Below are 26,758 nucleotides of genomic sequence, written 5' to 3' on the forward strand. Positions count from 1 at the left end.
GGAGCTTTAGGCAGGACAGTGACAGCAATGTTCAAACAGGGACCTTGCTGGTCCTGGCATCTGTCGCCTGCAATTGCAGGGCGCGAGCAGAGTCACGGGACTAACAGGCTAGCATCTGTCCCACAACGAGAGAGAGGGTGAGGAGCGGGGGGCACTAGGCTGCCTGGTGGTTAGAAACTGTCAGGCTGAGTTTCATGACGACCGGTAGCACTCCAAAAATGAAAATGCAAACATAATTTCCACGTCAGACCATATAAGGCCTCGTTCCGCACATCTCTCGCACTGTGTCGACAGCGATTCCGAAAGCTACGCTTGAGCCGGGCTAGCCAGGCGATGCTTACGGCTCCCCGACCCTGCGAGATATGTTGAGGGGTTGAAACGCCCGGAGATGTGCAAATATACACAGAACGCTCTGTGATCAAGACAATCTAAAAATGTATGACAGTCTACAATGGATTCCAGCAAATTGTATCAACGCCCCTCGAACTTGGACACATTCTTCCTGCCTCCTGCAATATATCAACACAATTTATCATGCCCCCTGGCTTCAAGGGGGAATAAGATGTGGATAAAGAATTCATATGCAGCTGTATTCAGTTCAGGTCAAATTAGTAATAGTAAACACGTTTCAGCACTTTTCTATTGTTTAATGTATATACTTCTTACTGTATTATTCAGATAATTCAACAAGATGAAAATCTCTTAAAGCAACAGAGCTGCAACCAGCAAGACGATACTGGTTTGTGTGCAGAGTGTGTTTTGAAGATTTTAACCCCTTTTTTTAACATTGTAATTGGATAAAATCAGTCCATTAACCTGAATATGTACTGCTATCATCAGAACATCCCCCTGGGCTTTCCTGAGACTAACCCCCCTGAAAAAAGTTTGACATTCCTACAAATATGTCAAATCTTGCTCTCTTCACCCATTTCTTGAGGGTACAGAAGCGAAATCTTGTATTATCAAAAGCATGTTATTGAGGTCTTTCCTGAAAAGACAGCGTTTTAGTTTTCGTATAGTCCTTTCAAAACAGAGAGTTCGGAAAAAAAAATCAGAGTGAAATCCTTTACCCGGCTTTAAAAGTATGACTCTGTCACATCAAGTTAAAATATCTCAGGATCACCTGAAACACTCCTTAATCTCATTCCACTTTTTCAGTTATATTATAACCGTTTCATCGGAAGTACATGTGTTTTATTGTGCACAGGTCTGTGACTGTTTATGTAATAAATAACAGACGGGTCAAAGATCAAAACGCATTCTCTGACAAAAACACCAGCACAACATTAAACCGGCATGCTTCGGGTTTCTCCAAAAGTGCCAACACAGGCGGGGTGCACACAAGCTGACTAAAAATCATAAAACTTAAATAACTAAAACAACATCGGTGCACCTCACTATTTGTGCAGCCGCTAGAGCTAGACAATGAAAAAGAAAACACGCCGGACAGCTATACAGTGCATGTTACACACACTGAAGAGCACGTGTCATGGTGGCAACTTACAGGCATGTAAAGTGGCTGAGCAATCATTAACAGAGACAGGAGAAAGTGGTATGTCGCGTTGAATGGTGTCCATGTTACAACGCACATTAACCTGCATGCAAGAGCAGTCGCTCTCTGAGCGGCCGCAATCAAAACAACATGCCAGTCTCATTTTCTTGTAGGCAGTCGTCTTGGCTACAGTCATGGTTCAGTCGAGAGGAGAAGGAAGGACAGGTTAATGTTCTGGGGGAAGAATGGACAAAAGGCATGACAGGGAACAGAGGGCGGCCGCTGCTGCTGGGATGCACAATTCAACTCCAGCCGCAAATGTCACTTACGGAATATTTTAAGTAAGGTGCATTTTTTGTATGCGACTAATGGTTCGTTCGGTTTGGTTCATTTCTAAGATGCCTGGGGTAAATATCATCGGGTCATATGGATAGGAGGCAAAAATTTGAGGGGAGTGAGGATATGGGGAAGGGTACGACATGACCGGCAAAGGTTTCCCTTTTGAAACCTCTGTTGACTTTTTAGCCCTGACATTATATCTGAGTCCACCATGCAAAATACATTACTGGCCGTATTTTCATTTAGATAATATTGGTCTCTATTTTTAAATAATATAAAGCAGGGATACCCAAAACAGCAGTTGCATTTTAATCATTATTGTCATGATTATTGTTGTTATTGTTAGTGTTGTTGCTGTTGTTGTTCTTGTTGTTGTGAAACCGATACAACGACTTCGATAACGACATCTAGGATGAGTAATATTAAATACGCAGATAGTGAGGTCAGAAGTTCCTGTTAGGAGTCTGTTTTATATAAATCAGTGTAAATGTATTTCCGTCCCTCTTACAACAGGTTTACGACTGTGAGAACAGAAAATAGAAATTGACCGTTTCATCAGCTTTCCAGCTTTGCATTTCCAGCAAAACAGCCGGTTTATTTGGTTCCAAAACATCCAAAGACACGTCAAGAAAGAAAGGAATGTAGAACAGCGGTCTGGCATATTTTTCAATGTTTTCATGCATTTTGTCACAGTTACAATGCAACTGTGTTTAACGGTATTTAAAATGTTTAACAGTTTAGGTGTAAGAATGTTGCCTCTGTTGAGACGCTGTGAGGACATCTGGTGGTGATCTGGTGTATTACACATTTCTTAAGAATGAAAAATGAAACGCTGATGCAACTTTACTTAAAATGCAGTGTCTGGACATGTTTATTTGGTTTAAAATATTAAAACATAGTTTATTTTCTGCCTTGTAATGTCGTAGTGTGAGATTTGTCATTTTGCATCATTTTCAAAGTAATTGTGATTGTGAATTTTTGATGAATGTTTTATTTGATTTGGAGACGTGCAAAACAGGAAGCGATCCGGGCAGCATCAACCATTTGACATGCAACATTTACAGTTCATCCCAAGACTCTGATTCAACCAAAGATAGCAGGCTGTGATTTTGAAGGCGAAAGGAATCCACGCTACTCACAAAATATCACTATAAAGTGAGTTTGTAATGAGTCAAGTTCCCAAGTAGCAGTAAAAGAATACATCAAATGTTAGGGCTACTGGTAATTAAGACAAAACAAACAGCAAACCATATCGTTTAAGTTTAGAAACACATGATTCCTCGAGGTACTTGAGGTGTTTAAAGTCTCAGAGCACCTGTTAACGCCGCAAAGCTATTAATGGACTAGCTGTCATTCACATGGACGAGCAAAACAAATAAATAAAAATGCATATTTAGACAAAATAGATGCATGGCTGGTCTGAGAGGAGGAAACCTGCAGCACTTTGTGCACTTGTAAATATTGTCCTGTTTTGTTCGATTGATCAGATACACTAATGCCCCCTTAGTCCTTATTTCAATTAATTCTGTGAGAGAACGATACTGAAGCCAAAAAAGAGACAATACTTTCATGTGTAGTTACTTACATTTCTTGCATCCACATTTCTTTATCCTTTTGGGATCAGTGATGTCATCATGACAAGCTTTACAATAAAACAGCGCCCTGGAGAGCAAAAACAATAGTTGCAACGAGTGTCGATGAACATCGTGTCAAAAGCGTTCACTTTTTATGTGTTACTACTTCATATTTCACATTAGCATAACAGCTGAATTTTTTTTTGTCTAAACATGTAGCCTACTGTATCAGATACATGAAAAACTAATAAGAAAAATAATAAAAGAAACTGATGAAAAAAAATAATAAAAAAAAATATGAAAAATGCACTTAAATGAATTTGCATTGGTTCATTATTTATTCGGCGCATATATTATTGAATCATTTATGTATATGTATATAAATCCTAAAGCGAAAAATATATATCACTTTCCTTTCAGATAGCAGCGAGTCAGGCCAAGCAGTCATTACCTCTTAACTTCCTTGGCATCGCTGGCGATGAAGAAGCCCAAGGTCCCCTCTTGCATTTTTACATGATTTCCAGGGTTAATCAGGGTGCTGTCAGAATCAATAGACCAAAGAAATTACAGCCTGAAATATTTCTTACGTTTGTGCTGGTTTTCCACTTACTGCTGCCAATGGAACATGCTGGCAGGATTAGTTTTTTTTCTGCAAATGATTTGGCAAGATGTTCCATTTATTAAATTACACTGATGAAAGAGAACGGCAGTGACACCTGAAATATAAGACCCATTAGCGCAGAAACCACTACTTGAAAAACTTCCGCTGTGAAAGGAACAGACTGCCACCTGCCACATTAATTTGCAAGGAAGCGCTCAGCAGTGCCGTGTTCAGCAACAAACTCATTCAGACACCCTTTTGAAACATGTTATAAAGCAGCTTGTTTTTGCCGTCAGATATGATGATTGAAAGCAGCTTCATCAAGGTTTTACTTTCATGAATATGAATGAACTTGATGACTCCCGTGAGTACTTTCACTTACCTGCTTTCCCTTTGATCAGACTTGTACTCGATAGCTATCAGTAGCAGCTTCAGCTTCACGTAGCACAGCCTGCAAAAGAGTGCAATATGAAAAGTACTCAGGTAGAGGAGCGCGGCGCGATCTTAATCTCAAATGGGTTATTTCATATTCAGACAACGATTCATATCGGGTTCGAACACATCCTCTGTCATTTCAGTGGAAAACAGGTCTGACATTGGGTGTTGTGTTAAGCTTTTTGGAGTTTTAGACTTTTCAAATCAAACCTTATCCATATTACAGAGGGCTTTTTTGTGTCCTCTTTTTTTTCCAAAGTTCCACATTTTGTCCCATCCCAACAGGGCCATCCTTCTTAGTCTCTCTTAGCCAAGTTTTTGGCATCCTGGTCGAGTGGACTTTAAGGCCTTATCCAAAAAAATAAATAACAATGCAATTTACATGGGGAAAAAAAAATTGGATTAAATAAAAAAAAATATATATATATATATATATATATACATATATATATATATATATATATATGTATGTTGCCTGTCCATATATGTTTGTATACATATATTTATACACATACATGTATTCACACACCCACATATATATAGACGCACACACACATACACACACACACACACACACACACAAACACACACATATGTACATGCCTAACCAGAATGAGGAAAGATTAAATATTTTCTACTTTTCTATTTCTATTTTTCATCAACCGCCCATTTCTCGTTTTCTAATTTTGTTATAACTACTAATCTGAATAATGATTACTGTGGAACAAACCTGGAAAAAAGACCATGTGAGAAAAGAACACTTGATATTAACAAAGGCTTGCAGTGTGTTTTAATATACTTACTCGCAAATAACTGGGAAGGACAAGCCCACAAAGGCACTTGACAGGTATTCGGTGTACATCTCATTGGCAACTCCTTCAAGGTAATATTTCTGCCACGTGTCCTCCTCAATCTACAAACAAGACCCATGCATAGAAGACAAAAAAAGCTCTTTTAAATAAGTAATTGATGTCATTGTTTGAATTACATTATGCAAGTTCATCCCCGCTCACTCACCAGATGCCTCATATGGGCTTAATTTATCATAATCAATTCAGAAAATATTGAAGGCCAACTTTGCCATGAACTGATGGTTGTGTGTGTGTATACCTTGATGAAGGACCTCATGGAGAAAAGGTTGGCCAGCATGGTGGAGAGGCCCTGTGCCAGGCAGCTTTGGGCAATAAAGCCAAGTTTTAGCTCTGCAAGGCAAATGGCGTCATCTCCTTCTTTCCAATTCCAGCTGGGGATGTTTAAAAGGTGAGCCTAAATGGAGGATTAAAAAAAAGACCCAAGTAGGCTTTGGAAACGTACGCACGTCTATCCTCACGGTCAGAGTTGTTTCATTTTATCAAAATATCGCAAACCTTGTTGTGGTACTGCAACATCTGAGTGATTATTCTGATCTTCGGATGATAGTTCTTGATAGATATTACCCTGTAATAAAACAAAAAAAGAAACACGTCAGCTTACAATAATTCAAAAATAAGATTGCTTTCTGATGCTATTTGACAGCAGTTTTATTTTCAGACAGGAAAAACGGTTTGGAAAACAGCACTTTATGTCTGTGCCCACTTTGTTGTATCTCCGTCAAACGGAACAGTGCAGGTTTGAAGAGATTCATGTTCTTCCTCCCTGAGCTTGTCAAAGTTTATCCAAGCTGAGAATCCATCTGCCTGCAGGAAAGAACCGCTTCTGACTCACGTGTTTATGAAATTCTTGGACTCAAAATGCTGAGTATGAACACAAGAATTTAAGGCCAATAGCAATGACTGCAAATTGCTTCCAGAGGATTCAGTAACACTTAATACATTTTCAGGTTTTAGGTAGCATAGCATCCAAAGAGAAGTCATGTAGGACATCCTGGTATTGAATCTACTCATAATTTAGGATTTTCAGCAATTTTGGTTTAGTCACATTAGTTTAGTAGGAAAACAACAATAGGTTACCATATTTTCTTTTCATTATCTTTCTGGTTTTCTGACTTTGATAAATAATAATAAAGCTCTCGTCCACATCACAATATCTGCAATGCCGACTGTTTTATAGTGATCTCACGGTATTCAAAATTCTTTAAAAAGCCAAGAACCCGAAACTCCAAAAGGCATCATTTTGGTCCCAGGATAAACAAAAACAAGAAGCGATTCACCTCATGATGTTGGACGCATCCTCAGCATCTGGGTCGGCACAGTATTTGTTGGCTAAGATCAAACAGGCATCGGCCGATTCGATCTAAAAACAACATCACACACGCCAAAATGAGGAAATCGCTCGATCCCCCGCAGCAATATCGATGCGACGGGCATCGCAATCGTGTCGTTTTCCTCTTTGAACCGCGGAGGACAAAGTCGTGTCTGCGTTACCTTGACTCTTGCCAGGTCATGCGGGTTCAGGACGGACCCTTGGTAAAACTCCACCTGGGTGAAGTGGCGTTTGAACAAGGCTTCCAGCTCAAGATTAGGGGAAATACTAGAAAAAAAGACACTCTTTAATGTGAAATTATATTTCTAATCCCTTCAGGATTTTTTCTATTTTTGAGGCAATTACATTAGAATTTTCTATTTCAACTTACTTATGGAGAAAAACTATTTCTACATTGACATCATCCCTGTCCTTGTGTAGGAAGTCTTTTAGAAAGTTGGACACACTCTCGAGTGTAATATGACCACAGACCACGATGTGCCTAGAAAATGAGGAAGTTGGAGTGGATGTCAACGACAGAACGCTCTCACAAATTGTTTTTTTTTTTTTTTTTTTCATCTTCATTTTGGCCTTGGAATCAAAAGGTAAATCGGAAATGAAAGGGATGTAATGGACATGAAAATGTAATCCGAGCTGCCGTGTTCAGGTGATTGTTTTGAAAATAAGAGAGGGGGGGAAAAAAAAATATAAATTGCGATTGGGAAGGATGTTTTGTGTTCCTGCCGTGACAAGGGAGGACTGAACGAGTCGTTCGGGGAGCGTGGATTTCAGTGGATTTATAAAGGATCAGAGTTTACTTAGCGGAGATTATGACATTGGCACACATTCCAGCTCGGCTCCCATAAACGGTTGATGTAAAGAACTCTTCCGATATCTTTCAGTTAAACGTTTTGTAGTTCTGTATGTTAAGAAGCCTCTTTCACAAATGCGCGAATTGAATCAAAATGCGATCACTTCTTATTTTGCAGCGGTATCTTACAAAATAAGACAATTCGAGGAGTGTTAAATTACAAATGACAACATAGTTATCGCTGTGGTTGTCTGGCTGAAACCATCTGTGAGGAGAGAATTTCAATTGACGTCATTTGAGGTCAAAAGCAAAATAAAATAGTTCATTATGACATCCAGCATTCCAGCTTGATAGCAACATGTACTGCAAAGACATCACAAAGAGCAGAGGAAGAGAGAACAATAATGATGATCAGACATAAGACGTAGCAATAAAAGCAAATCTCAAAATGTTAACGCATAACGTTTCATCATTGGGAGAAAAAAAATGTATCGTAACCTGGATGTGCATTTAGATAAAAACAGAAATAAAATAAGATTAAATCTGAATAAAATGGTCTTTTTGATTCATTTTCCCGCTCATCGTATGCAAGATAAAGCCTACAAATCAGACAATTTCAATTTAACTACTTGACTAGTGTCAAAATGAATTTATGTGGCTTGTAAACTTAAGATGAATGTGTTCCTACAAAGACAGATTATTGGAAATGGGAGATATTCTGTTGTTTTTTTCCAGCAAAGAAAAATCCATAACACTGACAAAATCAATGAACGTCAATGAGTACATATAAAAGCACAAAGAGTAAAAGCCATAATTTCATTTGAGAGGCGAGGCGTCCAGCAGATTCCCACTATCTTAACGTGAAGACACAATAGTATTTAAATAACTGTTTTGGGTTTTGACATGATGGTAAAAGTATCTGATCACTTCCTTGCTGAAAGATGGATCATGAACGATACCACTCTCGTGTCTGGACATTAATAATGAAGCTGGAAACCAGAGGTGATTGGCCTTGCTTACTCCCACGCCTAAAGAGCTAAACATTGACGTCAGTTGGTTTATCTATATTTTTAAAAAAGAGGTTCTATGCGGGCGCAGCAGGACACGCCGTAGCTTTTGCCTCACAGCAAGAAGGTCCCTGGTTTGATTCCAACAGGCCTCCTTTCTGTGTGAAGTTTGCATGTTCCTTTTGGTTTTTCCTCCAACGGTCCAAAAACATATGGCAGGTTCATCAGAGAGCCTAAACTGCCCAGACGTGTGAGCGAGAGAGCAAATGGTTGGACGTCTCGATATGTGGCCAAGGGATCAACTGGCAAACCCGCCTCTTGCCCAATGACAGCCGGGATCAAGAGCCCCCGTGTCCTTAACAATAGATTAAATACGACAGATAAAGAATGAAGTTTCTATGGTGGCTGAGCACAGCACGCAAATAGCCTCCACAATTCCAGCAACTAGCGAGACGTGAGAGTCGTGTCGTTCTTTCCGTCATACTAACTGCAAGAAAGGGATTTATGCAAAATGTTCCTATTGACTTTATTCCTGAAGGTGTCGGTTGGACTGAAGATAAAGGCCAAGAATGTTCAGAAACAAAGCATGCAGAGAGGAAAAGCGTTTTGTTTTTTTTTTACCAGCAAAGAAAAACAAGCTTTTAAAAAAATCAGCAATAAGCAAGCAATGGGGTATGATAATTTCATCAGTTTTTCTAAATGATAAATAATAATAAGGTTTTTGCCTTCAGAGCTGTAATAATAATGTCATTCTAATGATAAATTAATACTTAGAATTAAACTAAGAATCTAGTTGCTGGTTACCTATAACCAAATAAATCAATAAAATATTATTAATCCAATCCATCCAGTCTATGATTATATTGTTCTGTGAAATCAATTTTATTAATGCCTTTATTAATGCCTCCTCTGTTCTGCTAATTCACTGTTATGCATGTATTAACTGTAAGCTATTCAGTGGTGAAAAATACGAGAATTGCCGATGATTCATTTTTCCCAACTGTTTAAGCCTTCATTTAAATCTGCTATTTGTTTGGTTGTTTTTTTTTGTCTGATGGGCTAATTTCGGCATGACTGTGTGTGATGGATGAACAGATGAATGGTAGACAACACCTTGCTTGGTGCACTAACACAAATCAGACACAGATTTATACTAACAAAAAGCAACCAACTTACAAATACATGGACAAAGATATCACAAAACATGGATTGGTTTCTCAATGTGTATTTTTAAATGTACTTAAAGATTCACAGAGAAACTTCAACATGTGCCACTATTGAGCGTGATACGGAATGATTAATGCAAAACGGCTGTTTTTGTCTTGTTTTATTGAGCCTCCAAAGTCTTGTTTGTTTTTCTTAAAATAAGGGAAACACGTTTCTGACAAGGTCTATCTTTATTTTTAAGCTAATCATTTTACGTGCTCACACACATGCACACGTGCACCCACAGACTCACTGTATACATTTACTGTTTGTTTTTTTTCCCACATTTTTCGATTCTTTTTAAAAAGAAAAAGACTTTATAATCTCAATACAAACATAACAAAAACACTTGTTAAATTGCTAATTCTTTTTTGGACTTATTATTATCCATGGAAAGCAGACACGACAGGTAGCACATATAAAAAATAAAAACAAGCAGCGGCAATACAATACATTAATCATGGCCAAGTTCTTCAGTCAATGTGTGACTTCAATACTAGGTGAGATCGCTACAAAGCAAATCACGACTTCATGATGTCGAGTTATGCAATGGTCGCCTCTATACGAGAGGGACACTGGAGTCACACAAAACCACACCATTGAAAAGTTTGCTGTTTGGATCATTTGGTTGACTTACTTTCTGCCTCTGGTCGAGTTATAACTCCCTCCATATTTCTTCCGATTAAGGATGAGAGCGGCAATTTCTGGCACGTAGCGAGCAAACATGGCCTACATGCATGGAAAAGAAAAAGAAAAGTGCATGCAGAGAAGGTTCTACTGCGGCGGAGGCAGTAGAGCCTCCTTGAATACTTACTTTCTCCCATTAACAGCACTATAGGAACCACCATATTTCTTGCGGTTTCCTATTAACTCTATGATTTCAGGGACGTAGCTCGCAAACATGGCCTAAGGAGAAGATAGGAGACAGAAGAAAAGACTAAAAAAAAGGATAAGCAAAGAAAAGTAGGCTCTCTAATTTAGATTTAAAGATATCCAGACTTCTGGAAGAGGAGAGCAGCGTGCAGGAGTAGTATTAATATGTGTTTGATTATCGTTGAAAAGAGAGAAAGTTATCGCTGTTCATTGAAGCTAGCCATCAATGATTAAGGAAAATACATGAATTTAGGCTGAAATCCTGTCAGATACAGTCCAAATGTCCAGAAAAAGCATGAAAATGATAGATCAACAGAAATATGTCTCCTGCTTTTTGCAAAAATTGGAAAAAAAAGAAAAAAAAGCAATGAGTGGTAGGTCAATCAGTGATAGAAAACTGAAAAATAGTGAGAGAAAAAAAGACAAAGCCTTATGTGCCATGTTTTGTCCAACAAACACACATGACAGAATTATTTAAATAATGAAGCCAAATAGACTGCGCACATTATCTTGCCTCTGAAACTAAGGAATGCATTTAGCGAATGCTATTGCAGATTATATTTTGGATTAAGCTGCCATCGTTATTGCTTATTATTATTATTTTTTTCACCCAGTATTAAATGTCTTTCTGACTGCAATGCAATCAACCTACCTGAATCCATGATTAGGAACTTGGCTGACCTTACAAAACTCTCAAAGAATTAAAATTGTAAGTCTAATGCCTTGTTTAATATCATTACCATTATTGCTGTTAAAAAGATGTTACCTAAAAGCATTCCTTAATAACTATAAGCCGTATGCAATCAATTTTTCTATTCCAATATTCATAATGCTTAAAACATGCATGAATCACAGTGTGTGTGTGTGTGTGTGCGCGCGCACACATTGTACATGAGGTGTGCTTGCTTGTGTGTGGTTTTCACATATAATACTACATACAACTACTATGGGTCAGACTATTTAATCTAACCCTGCATTACATCTTAATCCAAGTATCCTCAAAATGACTTTGGATACTTTCTTTGAATACTTTGGCGTGTGGCTGACTTTTATTTTAATATTGCGTCGTATAAAGTTGGCTGAATGCAAGATAATGTTGCCCCATCCATCAGGCAACATCCTCATAAATCATCCCTTTATCATTGTGTTTGTTGGAATAGGAGAGGGGGGGGCGAGAGGGGTGGAGCCACCTGAAACCGCAGTAGTTTAACAGTTAATAACAGATGCAGAAATTCTTTAATTATCTACAAAAACAATAATTCAGGTTCATAACATAAGGGTGAATAACTGCTGCGAAATATGCACACAACTTATTACAACACACGACATGCAAAAACATACTGTGGCCACAAAAAAAAAACACACTGCAGTGTAAAAGACAGATGGAGGGCATCCTGAGCTGGGAATGTCCTGGTGTTGGGAAACACCTGATATGATGTGATGATTAGTTATATGGACAATTTAAACAGAAGAAGTAATGAGAGGGATTTTTACCAAACCACCAAGGATGAAGAAGACCATAAACAGACGACCCAGGGTGGTTTTTGCATAAACGTCTCCATAGCCAACAGTGGACATAGTAACCATGAGTAAGTAGACACATTCCCAGTAGGAAAGTGCCTGGGAATTTTGGAAGTTTTCCCAAGGATCCCCTGAGTTTTCCACCTGGAACAGAAGTCGATATTCATTCAACCGCACTGAAAGATAAACGATGAATTACCCTATTTTTTTTTAGAAAGCAACAGAAACATTACACAAGTAATGAATGCACAATTGCAGTAGCCACATACTTCCTGGTCCATTTCAGTAGCTCCCATTAACTCACCAAATGTATGAAGCCTGCTGCGGTTAGCCATGTGCTTATGAAGATTGAACACAGATTCACCAGTTTTATTGAGTTGCTGTTTGGAACAAAAAGCCAGAAAATTGATGAGCATTTGTCTTTTCAGTACCACTTATTTTAGGGTAAAAGGAGAACATATCCACATATTCAAATTTGTGAAACTGGACATACAATTTGGGAAAGATATGTGGTCTTTTGTGTTGAAGATTTATACACTACTTAAAGTTGTTATGAGTAAGTCACTTCTAGCTAAAGGAAATGCAGGTCATTCACGATTTGAATCAGCATGGCTCAGAAGCTGCAGTTACCATGGTTTTAATTGTTTTTTGATTCATCCTGGCAACAGTTTGGCCAAATAATGGGATTCAAATCGTGACTGCTCGAAAATAAGTTAACTTTTTCGATATATAGACCATAGCTGCCGTATAAATCAAAAGTAATTGTGAACGCATACATTCTTGACTACGTGAATACTCTCCAAATGGAGTTGTCCATACTGGCCAGGAATATTTTGATTTTCCATTTCAGTGGCGAAAAGCCATACATTAATCATTTATATACTGTAAGTAGTTTATGAATACATTTTACTGCCGAATGTGGGTAGAAATACAGTAAAGTAATTGTTTAGGTTACAGAAATGTAATGGTTTTTGAACATGTATACACATCAGTGTATACATGTATTTGTACATATATATTCATTTATATATGTATATCAACGGTTTTCATAGCAACGCAACGCTGGCAATGTGAGACCAATGTATTCACATCCTTGGGATTATTTCAGAATACATAAACTTTACTGGAATATGAATATATTTATTAACACTGTGTTGCTGTCTTACTGTAATCAAAAATTGTTTCCGTTTATTATAGGACAAAACCAATTTGTGTACCCTATTTGTGTGTCCTGTTTTTTTTTTTTATGCCTTCGTTCGAGTGCAAGAGTGAGGAGATTATTTTGAAGCATTTTGTTTCTCTGTAAGCTCTCTCTGTTATAACATCTGTGCAAAAGAGCTTTAATTCGAATGAACTGAAAGCAAACAGAAGAGCCGATAATATAGTCGGGCAGGCGGTTAAAGATATCTGCAAAGGATTAATGCTGGGACTGATTTTTGCACGTATTATATGGTAATATTTTCAGTGTAATAGAAAAAAATGAGTTTCAAAAGGTTTATGCAACGATGCCCATTACAACACAAGCTATTCAAATAAATGGACTAAATCCAGACAGAATGTTAAGCACTTACCTTGTCTTTAGTATGTTCAAAAACTGTAAAATTTCTGAGAACTGTATCAATCTCAAGGCCCTTAAAAACCTCAAGCCTGTGAGACAAAAAGACCATAAAGAAATTACCAGACATCATTGATAAAGATGAAATAATCTTTCCTTGTGGTCCAAAAAGAAGTCATACCTTTCATACTTTCATCCATGTTTATCAGCTTCAATGGATTCATATCAATTTAGAAAAAATCAACTCCGACAAATGAAAATGAGCCTTTTTTTTTTTTATAAATATATAAAAGACACATTTATAAATGTGGTACAAAAAAACAAAAGGTAATAACTAATAACAGTTTAATCTCAGGAGACTCCCCTCAGCTCTGGCGTTGACCTGATGTTAAATTCCTGCTAAATAAAAGTCTGAACGAGGACGAAATGAAAACCGGGATTAGATTAGGAACAGGTGGAATGGTCGAACTGAGTGAGTAAGCAATCGTGACGTCAAATGCTAAATTTGTGGATATTTATGAGAAAAAAAATAAAACTGTCGCCATGAGGTCAAGGACACTGTTACAGCAACAAAATCAGCCTGAGCTCTGATATCTACCATCTGTTCATGATCGACTGACTTCCACTGACATTTCAGCTACTTCTACTACTGTTTGAAAAAGCTTTGATAACCATAACAGACAGTGGGGATAAAAAACAAAAAAATGTAAAAAAATAAAATAATGATGCCATAATTTATGTGCGAAGCTACGGACTGCCCCACCTTGATTAAAAGCCAATTGATTCCTAGATCCAGCTCGGTTTAGAAATAAATATCCATCGCAGTGTCGCCGCGCCATGAACGATTAAAAGCCGCCTCGGCCAAGCAATCAAGTGAAATCCATCTCCGCGCACATTAATTTCCCAGCTGGGACGGAGCTGTTCGAATGCCAAATGACACAAATCAAGACGTTACAGGAAAGCATTCAGAAACAAAAAAAAAAAAAAAAATTAAGATAAATAACAATCTTTTATATATTGACATGAAGAGCGGTGTGCCTTGCCAATGTTTTTTTTTTTTTTTTTTTCACTTCAAGTCAGCCTTTGCCAGACGGGGAGTATAATACAGAGCAAATCCTCAACCTGAACCCGCTCCAGCTCACACTGAGTCCAAAGAGTTCAAGACATGCCAGCATTTAGATTCAGTGGAAATTCCCTTTATTGCCACATCCATTGAGTCTTACCCCAGTAGGAGATTATATGGAAGCATGAACCCAAGTTGTAGCAGATGCTGTCCTGGTCCTCTTTCTCGCTGACCTGCCCATGGCCCATCCTGACCCTGTAGCCCTTTTGGAAGAGCTCTCCCGTTGATTTCTTTCGCCTTCTCGTGTTCGGAAGCGTCTCGGTATTTGTGCCTCCATCTGGCCCCCTGTACACTAACATCTTAGTCGGAATCATGTCTGCACCTCACGATATATTTTTCAAGTCTATTTCGAAACCTCGCTATTCAGCATCCATCCTTCCTTCCGGGCATTATGGGGAAAAAGAAAATAATCCTTCTAAAATCTTAAAAGAAACAACGAAAACCTCCATCCCCTGTATATCAGCTTCCAACAAGTCGGCGACAAAAAAAAAAAAAGGAAGTACTCTGGTCAGTTTTACTTCATACGCTCACAGCAAACGGGCATGTACAGCAAGCTTAAAGCAAACCCTTTTCCCATCAGGTTATTAGAGTGTAAGCTCCTTTAGGATTCATCCAGGGAAAAGAAGAGGCCAGACAGCAAGTCTGTCCATCGGCTAGCTTCACAATGTAACCCACATCCCAACCGCCATGCGACCGCTCTTGACAATGAATTTCATTCTCTAATCTTTCAAAAGAACAGCGTGTATCTTTGTCTCGCGTTTAAAGCCGAAACAAGTCATGTGAGCGGCAAGCCGAGCCGTGTATGGAAAAATGAGAAGCTTTGGCAACCATGTATTTTTTGATGGATTTAGTGATTCTACAATAATCCCTAAATTAATCACAGATGATGTAATGACAGACAGTGAAGTTAAAACAAAGTGCGCAGCTTGAAATGGGGATTTGCAAATGAGAGAAAGGGAGGCATTGCAGAAACATGGAGTCACTTATATTGTGAGGAAAATACTGGGTTTGCTCTCAGTCATATCATCAATCACCTCATTGACTGGACCAGATAAAAGAAAGTACAAACATGAATCATCTATAACAAGATGACATTGGAAGAATATAAACATTTGATTTTTCTTTTAACCAGGATAATTCCTTATAATTATATCGTATCAGATTGTATATAAATCATGGACAGATTTTTGATGTCTACATTGTATCCACTTGGAATAGTGCCTTACATTTGTATTGTAATGTGATGTAATGCATTGTGTTTTTTTTAATACAATTGTTTTTTCCAAAAACTACATCCTCGGAAAATGACGTATAAATAAATAATAAATGAATAAATACTCTTGGGGGTTTGTTTTACATTCAGCGTAAAACAAGCTATTTGTGCTGATAGAGCATTTGTTTAATACGTTTGCCACGTGCGGTTTCTTTTGACATTCTTTTATTCCATGTTTTTATTGGTTCAGTCCTTTTAAATGTGACAAAGTTCATTCGTCTATGAACTGCACGGACACTCAGTCAGGCTGAGTAACTGAACTGTTTCATACTAATTCCGGTAAAATTAGAGGGAAACGTGAATCTTTTTTTTATTTTCATCCTTTCCAGCCCCATTAATAATCTTGCACCCTCTCATACCTAACCTGTGACATCTTTGGAAATCGGGATGGGGAAAACTAATTTAGTGAATATTGATTTAGTGTGTAACATAATGATAATCGAAGTCTCTCTTGTTTCCGGTCGAGCCTGGAAAAAAAACTGCTGCAACATGTGGTTATAGATATAATATCTAGTCGAGACCGGAAGAATAATCATTTGTTTACCTGAGAGTTGCTCAGTTTTTCCTTCGCCAGAGATTAATGTGCTTAAGCTGCATCTTTAATTTCACAACTGCTGTATATTTACACTGGCAGGTGAGAAAATGAACGTCTAGGATCGCGTTTTGCTTTTGTTAATAAGCTATTTTCAATGGCACGTCTAAAATATGTGTCACGGACGATCCCAAAACCTCGTCTGTGAACGTTTTACTGTGAGAGAACGGTGGTGGAAATTCGTGTCAAAGCATTGGGACAGCGGGACGGACAGAAGGCCCGTCTGGCTGAGTGCCTGCTGAAATATGGAGTTTTGATCAGAAGCGGGAGTCTGACAGCTGCAGCCAGACAGGACAGGACTGGTGACGACCTCATAGCCTGTTTGACTTATAATCCTCCCGGGACCATCGGCCAATAAATTCAAATAAATAATTGGGGCTGGGATACGTAGGGGAAAAAAAATGCCATATTGACAAGCCCTCATATATATTGAATATCATAATTTACGGTAATTTGTTGGTACTTTCCTCCTGCTGCTCTTTGTATTTTCTCACTAACAATAAGGTTAATTCCTTCAACGTTTAGGATAATTGCATGCTGTACTCTAAGGGTGAATGCAGATCTCTCTCAAATTCCTTTTTTTATTTACGTGAGTTTGCAATGGAAGAAGAGCGGTCGTCCTTGGAATCGAACGCTCCCGGTTTGATTCCCGGCTCCTCCAAACTTAACCAAAGTGTCGTTGAGCGGGACGCCGAATCCCTCACTGCTCAGTCGCTGCCTTCTGCTCATGGTTCACCCATGATGCAGTGGTCAAATTTAGCTGATGTTGTGATCTGTGCATGACTAAATGTGACAATGAAGGTCTTTCTTTCTAAAAAATATACAAACCACAATAAGGCTCTATTACCTAAGGTTATTATGTGCTGCTTTTTGATTGTTTGCAACTTCTTTAATTTTACATCCCTGTTTGTCCATACTGGTTAAAGAAACTGCCCCCCAAAGACTTCAATGAATTATTTTTTTCTTTTTGGCCACATGGGCCTTATAATTCCTCAAAGGGATTATAGAAATTGTAGAGAGCAGTGGAGAGATTATTGTATTAGTTTACCACTATGATGCCACGTTTTCCCTTCTGTGAGTATTTGTCATGACCGTAATTTTGACTGTTAAATTAAAGCAAAAAATGCTATGTGATAGAAAACTAATATCTTGCAAAAGACATGTATTACAAAGTTATGGTTCCATCGTGTCTGGATGAGCAAAATGTAAATCTAACCTAAAAAATTGGTGAAAGCTCTGCAATGTCAAATGGCTGAGAGATGTTACATTTGAAATTCTTCATTAATTCAATTTAGTCCACATTTATCTGCAGTGTTTCTAAACTGTTCTTCTTTTCCTTCCTATTTTCTCCTGCTACATATTCTTTTATATTTTAGTAAATTGTAAAATTCTCCTGGATACTTTATTGTTTATTCTGTGTTGTGCATTTTCTTATTCTGTCTGCATGCAACAGGGAGAAACGTCTTTTCAATACCTCTGTATATCTGTCACACATAGAGAGATTGACAATAAAGCTGATTTTGACATTCTGTATTGTCTTATGACAAAATTATTTCAACAACCAATTTTTACACAATTAATCTTCATAAATCTTCTATTACCCTAGGTAATAAGATGTCAAATCATACGCCAGCACTTGGTAGTCAAACCCCAGGGACCTGACCTCTCTTTGTACTTAAGACCTCTATAGTCTTCACTTGCTACTTAAGATACTTTAGAGTTTATTTGTATTTCTTATTCTCCCCTCTTTTTTTTTACTGTTTATACAATTTTCTTCTATTATTTATTATTGTTATAATAAATGTAACTTGTAACGCTGGGACAACAATGTCCTTCGGAATAAATAAAGTTGTTCTTACTCTTATTCTTATTCTTATTCTTATTCTTATTCTGATTCTTATTCTTATTCTTAATCTTGAAACCCTCATTTTCCAACTAGATACTGCTGTAGATGAAAGCATTTTAGTCCATTGGCTATGTCCACTAGATGGCGCAAACACCCAGCACTAGTATGTTCTACTTTTCTATTCTCTCCAAACCAGTAACAACAGCAAATGAGAGAAGAATCAGTGTCACACACTAAAGAAGTGGGTGTTACTGAGCAGAGAGGAGGGGAAAAGTAACGCAGACAAAAATAATCTCCCATAATCCTCTAATTCCTTGCAGAACTCTCTCAGAGATGAGCTTGACACTTTCAGCAGATTGACTTCTATCCTGGTGCTCCAGACCCCCTGCAAAGCCTATTACACTTCTGTTATTCATTCATGTACTTTTCAGTCACGCCATGATTTCATTCCGGCGTTTTCACGGGCGTCTGAGAGCAGGAGGTCAAGATCGGAAGGGAATGCAAAAGTCACCAGCACCACAATGGCGACTGTCCAGAACGCAACACCAAAGACGCAGAATCAACAAAAAAAATAATAACCTGAATTTCATCGACACCAACCTTTAGCAGCACATCAGATAACAAGACATTTAATAATCAATAGCCATGTGAAGTGCTATGATTATTTGACCTCATTTTGATTTTGTATCAACACGCTCCTAACTTTCAATGGCGTGCCACATATATATACATATCTAAAACTATTGTAGCGAGTCACGAATGTTGGCGTTTATGTTGATGCTTGTTTTCTGCGTCATTTTGGGGTTGCTGGGAATTTTGTGGGTGTGGTTTGGGGTGCAAGGAATTCTGTTTTTGTTTTTTTTTACTTGGAATTGAGCAGGAACAGTTAATTGCATTGAGTCTTGTGTGGCGTGACTGTGGCCAACAACAGCTATTGCTAATTGAACGGACGTTTTACAGTCAAACGGGTGTTTTCCCTGACTAAAATGCTACACTATAATGATATCAAGGAGTGTGAGGATCACTTTTCACGTATGTCAATTATGACAACTGAAACAACATTCAATTTCTGATAGAACTATTAGAATAATAATGTTATGGATGTCCTCTTCTGTCAGTAATATCCCAGGTGTTTGGAACTAAAGCAATGTCTGGATGAAATGTAATGCAACTATTGCACAGCGAATCCACTAGAGGGCTCCAGGAGCATCTGGAAAAGGAAAAGATCCACTGGAAAGGTAAAGGGAGAAAGAGTGAGAGGGAGAGAGAGAGACAGAAGGAGAGAGAGGGAGAGAAAGATGGGAGCATCTTTACCGAGCCAGCTCCTGTTCAGGTAAACTGAAACAAACACCGGAGGAACGGTGAAGAAGTCGACCACCGAGTTCACCTCCAACCAGAACCACAGCTTGTCATTGGCAGCAATGAACTACAGATATAAAGGATGACTCATTAAGAATAATGCACAACAAGTATAAATCACACAGTTGTTTTTTGGCGTGGAGGGGAAGAGGGTCTAAAAATACATGACTTACACGGAGGCCAAAGTATAGCAGGAAGAATATGTTGAACGCCATGTCGATTTGCAACGTGAAGTCGTCATAGAAGTTCTGACAAGACTCAATGGGGCTGTTGGAAAAACACAGACAGGAAGGAAGTTAATGTCCTCATGTCATAGCAATTAAATACTGGGAACCATTTATTATTCCAGTATCTCATAGAAGAATACATGAAATAAACTAAATTTGATTTTGAATGTTTGATTTTTCAAGACTCCTAGAATCATGGGCTTGATCAAATATACAGCACTGTACTTTTTCCAGAAGTACTTCTGCTGAGGGATTTATCATTATGTATCAAGGAAGCAGTATAAACAAGTTTAACTCTTAAATAACTGCAACTTAATATTCTGGGTGCAATGTTGTATATAGACCTTATAGTCCGACTTTTCTAATCTGAAAAGCATTTTATTAATCAAATACATGCTAGAAATGCATAACAAAAGCAGTAATTTAAGAGTTTAATGCATACAAAGTGCTTTTCCTTTTTTTTTTTTTCTTGATACTATCCGGCATTGATAGCAAATGTAGTGAAGTATCCTGTTCAAAAAAATGTGTATCCAGTGCAAAGAATTTAAATTAAGACAAATAGTTGACAAGGTAAATCTGAATGCAATAAGTTAGTTTTACTGCTGTCAGTAAAATAATGATGCAGAACTTGAAAAAGATCTTTTAAGAAATGTCATCGACTCCTTACATGGCAAACTAGCTCATCTTATATTCAAAATATGAATGTTCGTTTGTAAAGTGAGGTTTAAAGTGAGATAAATGGTCTGTCAATGTAGACCTTTGAATAAATAGTTAAAGGTACCTGAATAAAAGCCCGTCAAAAGTGGCTGGTTAATTATGTAAAGATAAACCATTAATTATTAAGTAAAGCCAATTACTGATTGTAGGACCGGAGAACATTTTAAAGACAAATCAAACACCTGGAACAGGTAAATCAATCTTTATCTGTCTTTTTTAATGTCTGTCCTTAATGAAGTCTCATGATGAATCCACTCCGTCTCATAAATTGAGTCTGTTACCTGCATCATCAGGCCTCCTACACACACACACACACATGCACACACACACACACACACACACACATCCCCTGACTTCACTAATGCTCTGCAACCAACTCCAATGAAACAATCTCCTGTGTGCTGCGTAATACCACTCGGATTAGAGCAAATTACTTTTGTTATGTAAAAGAAAAATCCAATAAACTGTCTTTGATACAATACCACAGTCACAGACTTCATGTGTCAACATTGAAATGCCCGGGGATTATTTTGAACCAATCTGAAGGGCAGTGTGGTTGATGGGGGTTGACAGGTTGAGGAACAGTCCAACTATCAGCACGGGCGTCCAACTAATGGAGCATCTCAATCACAATCTGCTGGAGGTTTGTTTTAGTAAACTCACAGCTATGCAGCCGTTATTTAACACTGGAGTGAATCCAGAAAAGAGCGGATTCAGCTTTGACTTTCTTATCTTATTGTATTAGAGTTTGTAAAAAAAATTGACTCAACAGCTCCGTAACCTCAACATGTGAAAGATGACAAATTGACAGAAGAAGCAGGGAGCCGTCAGAGGTTGAGATGCTTCCGAGAATGTGACATCTTTTTTTTTTCCTTTTTCTGTTTGTTTTTGTTTTGTTTTCCTCCAAAGAAAGACCAATCGAGCCAAACTCCAGGGCATGATGCAAGTGAAACTTTAGAGACGTCCAACACTGACGAAAAATGTTTGAGGTTTCTAATATTTCTATCTTTTTTAAAACAAACCGCTGACCACATATTTAAGTGCTATCTTTCAAGTCTTGTTCTCTGATCGTTGTAATGACAGGTCTTCTGATGCATAGCCGGGGCACATCATCAGCGATGTACCTGAGGATGTTTTGGGTCTTTTGAACATCAGACAACCCCACTCAGAAAACCCAGCTGAGGTTGATCAGGCCTCAGCTTGTGCCCTCGCAGCACTTGACCATGGATCCGCCGTCTTTATCCAGAGCCACCGAGAGGTTTTGTCTGCTGCCTATGTGTTGCTGAAGATGGCCGTCCTCCTTCTCTTTCCTGCGATGCCGAGTGCAGCGCAAACTCTGCATAGAAACTGTCTGGCAAAGCCTCTGCAGCCGACCTCCACAAGCAAGCACCCGGCCTTCAGGCCACATTGGAAAAACTTAGAAGTTAATGATTAAAAAAATCCTCTTGGTACATCTCATTTACAGAGCTTATATGGAAAAGCGCTTCCTTCTTTTACAACCAGCATCAAGATTTTATAGGCCGGAATTTCTAAGGCGCCTGAAATTTTACAGATCATTTTTTTTAGTTAGTCAAAGATTGCATAAAATGGAGAAAAATAAGGGCTAGATGTGAGTACGGCAGAGATAGATGTGATTAGCACTTTTTTAGACTCAAGATCAGGAGGCGTCAAAGCATAATCTGCTTTAAGGTCTAGTGCACGTTTAATGGGAATATCATCTGAAAGTTTTAAAACGAGCAACTGAAACCACACGCCTGTTAAGAAAATGTTGACCGAATGTAAATCGGTCAACGTTCTGATAACCCTGTGATGCCGCGGGCGGATAGCTGCGTCAATTATTCTTGTGGATGTATTCCAGGAACAGATGCACTGACTCAGGTTATTCACTAAAATTAGACATCTATATAGCGTAAAACCAAAGCAGTATGAACCCCTAAAAAACACGAATCATAATATATTTGAAAATATACTTCTTAATATACTACTTTTTTTAACCAAGAATGCTCATAAGAATGAGGGAAATAAGACTTTTATTTCATTTTTTTTACTTTGTTTAATGAATGTTCTTGTCTGATGTTGACCTCTGCAGTTCCCACCCACTTTTTGTTTGAGTCTCAGACGTAAAACAATGAAGGTGGTGGTGGAAAATTAAGTAACGGTCAAGGAATGGATGGATTTTAATGTATGCTTCTCTGTTTTGTACAAAGTGCCTCATACCCATGAAGTTTTACGAAGTTTGTGAACTGCTACAAAGATAGCAAAGAATTGTATTTTAGCTCACGATTTTAAAGCCTGGTGGCGCTTCGGCCTCACAGCACGGAAGACTCCGGTTCGATTCCAACAAGGGTACCTTTCTGTGTGGAGTGTGCATGTTCTTCCCGTGTCTGCGTGGGTTCTCTGGTTTCCTCCCACAGTCCAAAAACATGCGGGTTAATTGGAAAAAAAATTGGGAAAATTGCCCCAAATTGCCCCCTGCATGCACGAAGAGCGGCAGAAGATGGATGGATGGACGGTTTAAAAGCCCAAGTGACAACAATGTTTAAGTCACATATTGCAATAGTACTACTATATCATACATATACAGGACTGTCTCAGAAAATTAGAATATTGTGATAAAGGTCTTTATCTTCTGTAATGCAATTACAAAAATAAAAATGTCATACATTCTGAATTCATTACAAATCAACTGAAATATTGCAAGCCTTTTATTATTTCTATATTGCTGATTATGGCTTACATCTTAAGAAAAATCCTATTTAAAAATATTAGACTATCATGAAAAAGTATTTTTTGTTTTTTTAATTGCATTACAGAAGATAAAGAACTTTATCACAATATTCAAATTTTCTGAGACAGTCCTGTATAACTCAAGTTCACAATTTATTTTAATACAATATTCACTAATATCACAGATTTTCAACTTGGCTGCTTGGTTTTGTTTTGTTTTTCATACACAAATGGTTCAAACATAAATCGTGAACTACCTATTGCAGGACAACTTCTTGTGATATGATTTCAAAATGTTTCTTTAAATAAAACATTTATTATTGTTGATACTGAGTGAAATGTATTTAAAGTGTTTTTTTTTTTTGTTATAATATTAAAACAGAAACAAAACCATTATTTCAATTTTTTTTGTCACAAAAGCAGTACATATGGAAAAAAAAAAAGCAAGTTAGTAACGCATAACTTAAGGTTTGTGAAGTAAATTCCCCGGAGGCGATTCTAGCTTGAGCTCTTCTGCATGAAACTAAATGTGTCTGGTGTACTAATATCTTGCTCTGCAGCTTTCAGCCACCAGCGAGGTCAGTCTGTCCATCTTAGTCCAGCCTCTGCAGCCGCAAAGGACTAATTACAGGAAGGGCAGTATCTGTTACAGTCTGCTGTCACTTAGAGCAATACATGAGAGCAGTTAACTGGCTGCTCTCTGGCTTTAAATGCTGGGCTTGTCGGGATGAATGATAGTGGAAAAAAGTCTCTATAATAGAGATACCTGGGTAGAACTGATTAAAAAAAAAAGAAGACAGTGAAGGAATAAGTGAGAATAAGTCGTTAAATAGCTGCCGCACCGTCGCCCTCGACGCGCGTTGTCCTTTTCTCAGGTGTAAAAAGGTCGGAGGAGGGGTCGAAGTTGATTTTTCATTAGGAGAAAAAAGTATCAGGCACTGCTGCAAGCGGGTCATGAGAACAGGAGGCCACCGATGGCGGTGGCGAGGATGTAACTCGACACGAGTTTGCTCAGACAATGAAATGAGATCATGCTCACAAACCACATCAGAGCGAGTCGAGCCTTGCGGTGGAGACCGTCTTATGAAATAACAAATAACCTGAACGGCTGCATCCAAGAACCAAGACCGAGGACTCCCTCTTGGCTTGATAAAAAGCTTTTATCGCAGTGTTTTTGGTTCTACTACTTAATGACACTTCCTGTCCAAACATCACGAGGACACTGTAACCATATACTCATGCACACTGAACCAAAAAGCCCTTCCTCTTCCTTTAGTTTGACGAGTGACGGGGATTGTTCCAAGCAGGAACTTTGGACCTTTCCTGCTCATTTCAGTGTCTGACTCTTTCATTTCAGAGCTGAAATGCATTTCATCTGTGATCTCTGGCGGTTGATCCTTAGATATTTTGAGTGGATCATGGTTTGTCTCTAGTATGAAATAATCATTGCAATTAAGGGCCAGCATCATGTGTATCCTCTGATTTAAATGTCTGCACAAATTTAGAACATAATTATCTTTTCCTGTGGTTCAGTTTATCTTTGCATAATGTGCAAGTATTCATTTATAAGGGGCTTTAGTGGTTATTGAGAAAAGAGAGACCGATGTAACTCAGGTTGGGCAAAATGCGAGGAGGGGTTTATTTACAGATTGCAGTGTTTTAGGAGAAATCCAAGAGATTTGATTTCCCATTTCCACATCATTTCTTGCTAAAACTAATCATACAAGTAATTCCTGGAAAATATGTTTTGTTTTCATTTTTCAGGTAGTTTCTGGCCTGCTCATACATCACTTGTTTATTTACATACGAGAAAGAAATATGCCATTGGATCTTAAATGTCAAATAGCACGTGGCATCTTCCGATGATTTTGAAAATAATCGAGTTAATATACTGATCAATTGTCGTGCATCAATGTTAAGAGCACGATGCTTACAAAATTATCAAAGAACTGCAAAAATAATACATGGGGATTGGGGAAGATAATGCTGCATGCGTGAAACTTTATCACATCCCATATTAACAGTTTCTTGGTAAGGGATCACACTCAGGTGAAGTTCAATGCAAATTGATATACTGTCAATCTACATCTAACCCTATTCTCTGTATCTTCCTCTCTCACGCCAACTACCTTCATATCCTCGCTCACTACGTCCATAAATCTTCTCCTTGGTCTTCCTCAAGACCTCCTGCTTGGCAGCTCCAATTCCAGCATCCGTCTACCAATATATTCACTATCCCTCCTCTGTACATGACCCAACCATCTCAGTCTGGCTTCTCTTACCTTCTCTCCAAAACATCTAACATGTGCTGTTCCTCTGATAGACTCATTCCTGATCCTATCCATCCTGGATAGCATCTTTATCTCTGTGACCTCCAGCTCTGCCTCCTGTCTTTTTGTCATTGTAACTGTTTCTAGTTCATACATCATCGCTGGTCTCACCACTGTCTTGTACACCTTTCCTTTCATTCTGGCTAATTGTCTTCTATCCCTTAGTACCCCTGACACTTCTTTCTCCATCCATTCCAACCTGCTTGAACCCGTCACTTCATCTCTTTTCCACACTCTCCGTTGCTCTGGACTGTTGACCCAAAGTACCTGAAATCCTCAACTTCTTGATCTCCACTCCCTGTAGCCTCACCGTTCCAACCGGGTTCCTCTCATTCACAAACATATACTCTGTCTTGCTGTGACTATCCTTCATTCCTCTCCTTTCCAGAGCATACCTCCACCTCTCGAGATTTTCCTCCACCTGTTCTCTACTCTCACTACAGATCACAATGTCATCTGCAAACATCATGGTCCATGGAGATTCCTGTCTAACCTCATCTGTCAGCCTGTCCATCACCACTGCAAACAAGAAGGGGTTCAGAGCTGATTCCGGATGGAGTCCAGCCCCACCTCAATCTTGAACTTCTCTGCTACCCCTACAGCACACCGTACCACTGTCTCACAGCTAGCATTCATGCCCTTTAACTGTGTATTGAAAATACAATAGAATTGTATCAAAAGACAGGCTAAGTACAATCTAAAAGTAGCCAAGATACTAATCCAAATAGAAAAGTTATCAGAGATTGCAAAAAAAAGGTGCCATCCTTGAAGAACAACACATTCCAGTCCAACTCATATATCAAAAAGAATACTTACTCAGAAGAATCTATGAAGTATATTACAAGGGCCCCGATGCTGAGCGCAAATACGAGCACCACCTGGAAAAGAGGAAATAGAGACTATTTTACTAATCTGTGAAAGAAAGAATGTTATGATTTGATTTCCACAATGGGAGAACAATTAACTTTC

The 26,758-nt window shown here is 38.4% G+C and overlaps 1 protein-coding gene across 5 annotated transcripts in view; it reads right to left on the bottom strand.

The window, feature by feature from the left end:
* LOC147215182 (calcium-activated potassium channel subunit alpha-1a-like) overlaps positions 1-26,758 on the bottom strand; it is an 88,309-nt gene that overhangs the window by 23,864 nt on the left and 37,687 nt on the right. For 2 of the 5 annotated variants that reach the window (XM_086139849.1, XM_086139851.1), the window contains exons 3-18: positions 26,606-26,667; positions 19,962-20,055; positions 19,744-19,855; positions 13,612-13,687; positions 12,345-12,420; positions 12,014-12,184; positions 10,461-10,552; positions 7,014-7,124; positions 6,805-6,910; positions 6,591-6,673; positions 5,809-5,878; positions 5,552-5,707; positions 5,245-5,354; positions 4,389-4,457; positions 3,857-3,943; positions 3,417-3,493 (exon numbers count right to left, since the gene is read on the bottom strand). In XM_086139849.1, coding sequence (XP_085995975.1) covers positions 3,417-3,493; positions 3,857-3,943; positions 4,389-4,457; positions 5,245-5,354; positions 5,552-5,707; positions 5,809-5,878; positions 6,591-6,673; positions 6,805-6,910; positions 7,014-7,124; positions 10,461-10,552; positions 12,014-12,184; positions 12,345-12,420; positions 13,612-13,687; positions 19,744-19,855; positions 19,962-20,055; positions 26,606-26,667 — 1,552 coding nt within the window. Of the gene's footprint in view, positions 1-3,416; positions 3,494-3,856; positions 3,944-4,388; positions 4,458-5,244; positions 5,355-5,551; positions 5,708-5,808; positions 5,879-6,590; positions 6,674-6,804; positions 6,911-7,013; positions 7,125-10,283; positions 10,376-10,460; positions 10,553-12,013; positions 12,185-12,344; positions 12,421-13,611; positions 13,688-13,776; positions 19,275-19,743; positions 19,856-19,961; positions 20,056-26,605; positions 26,668-26,758 lie in introns of those variants that run through there. The other 3 variants (XM_086139850.1, XM_086139852.1, XM_086139853.1) reach the window with 3 other exon arrangements.

The sequence above is a fragment of the Fistularia commersonii genome, chromosome 32, assembly GCF_037954325.1.
Source record: "Fistularia commersonii isolate RoL2024-O1a breed Wild chromosome 32, RoL_Fcom_v1.0, whole genome shotgun sequence".
Classification (NCBI taxonomy): domain Eukaryota; kingdom Metazoa; phylum Chordata; class Actinopteri; order Syngnathiformes; family Fistulariidae; genus Fistularia; species Fistularia commersonii.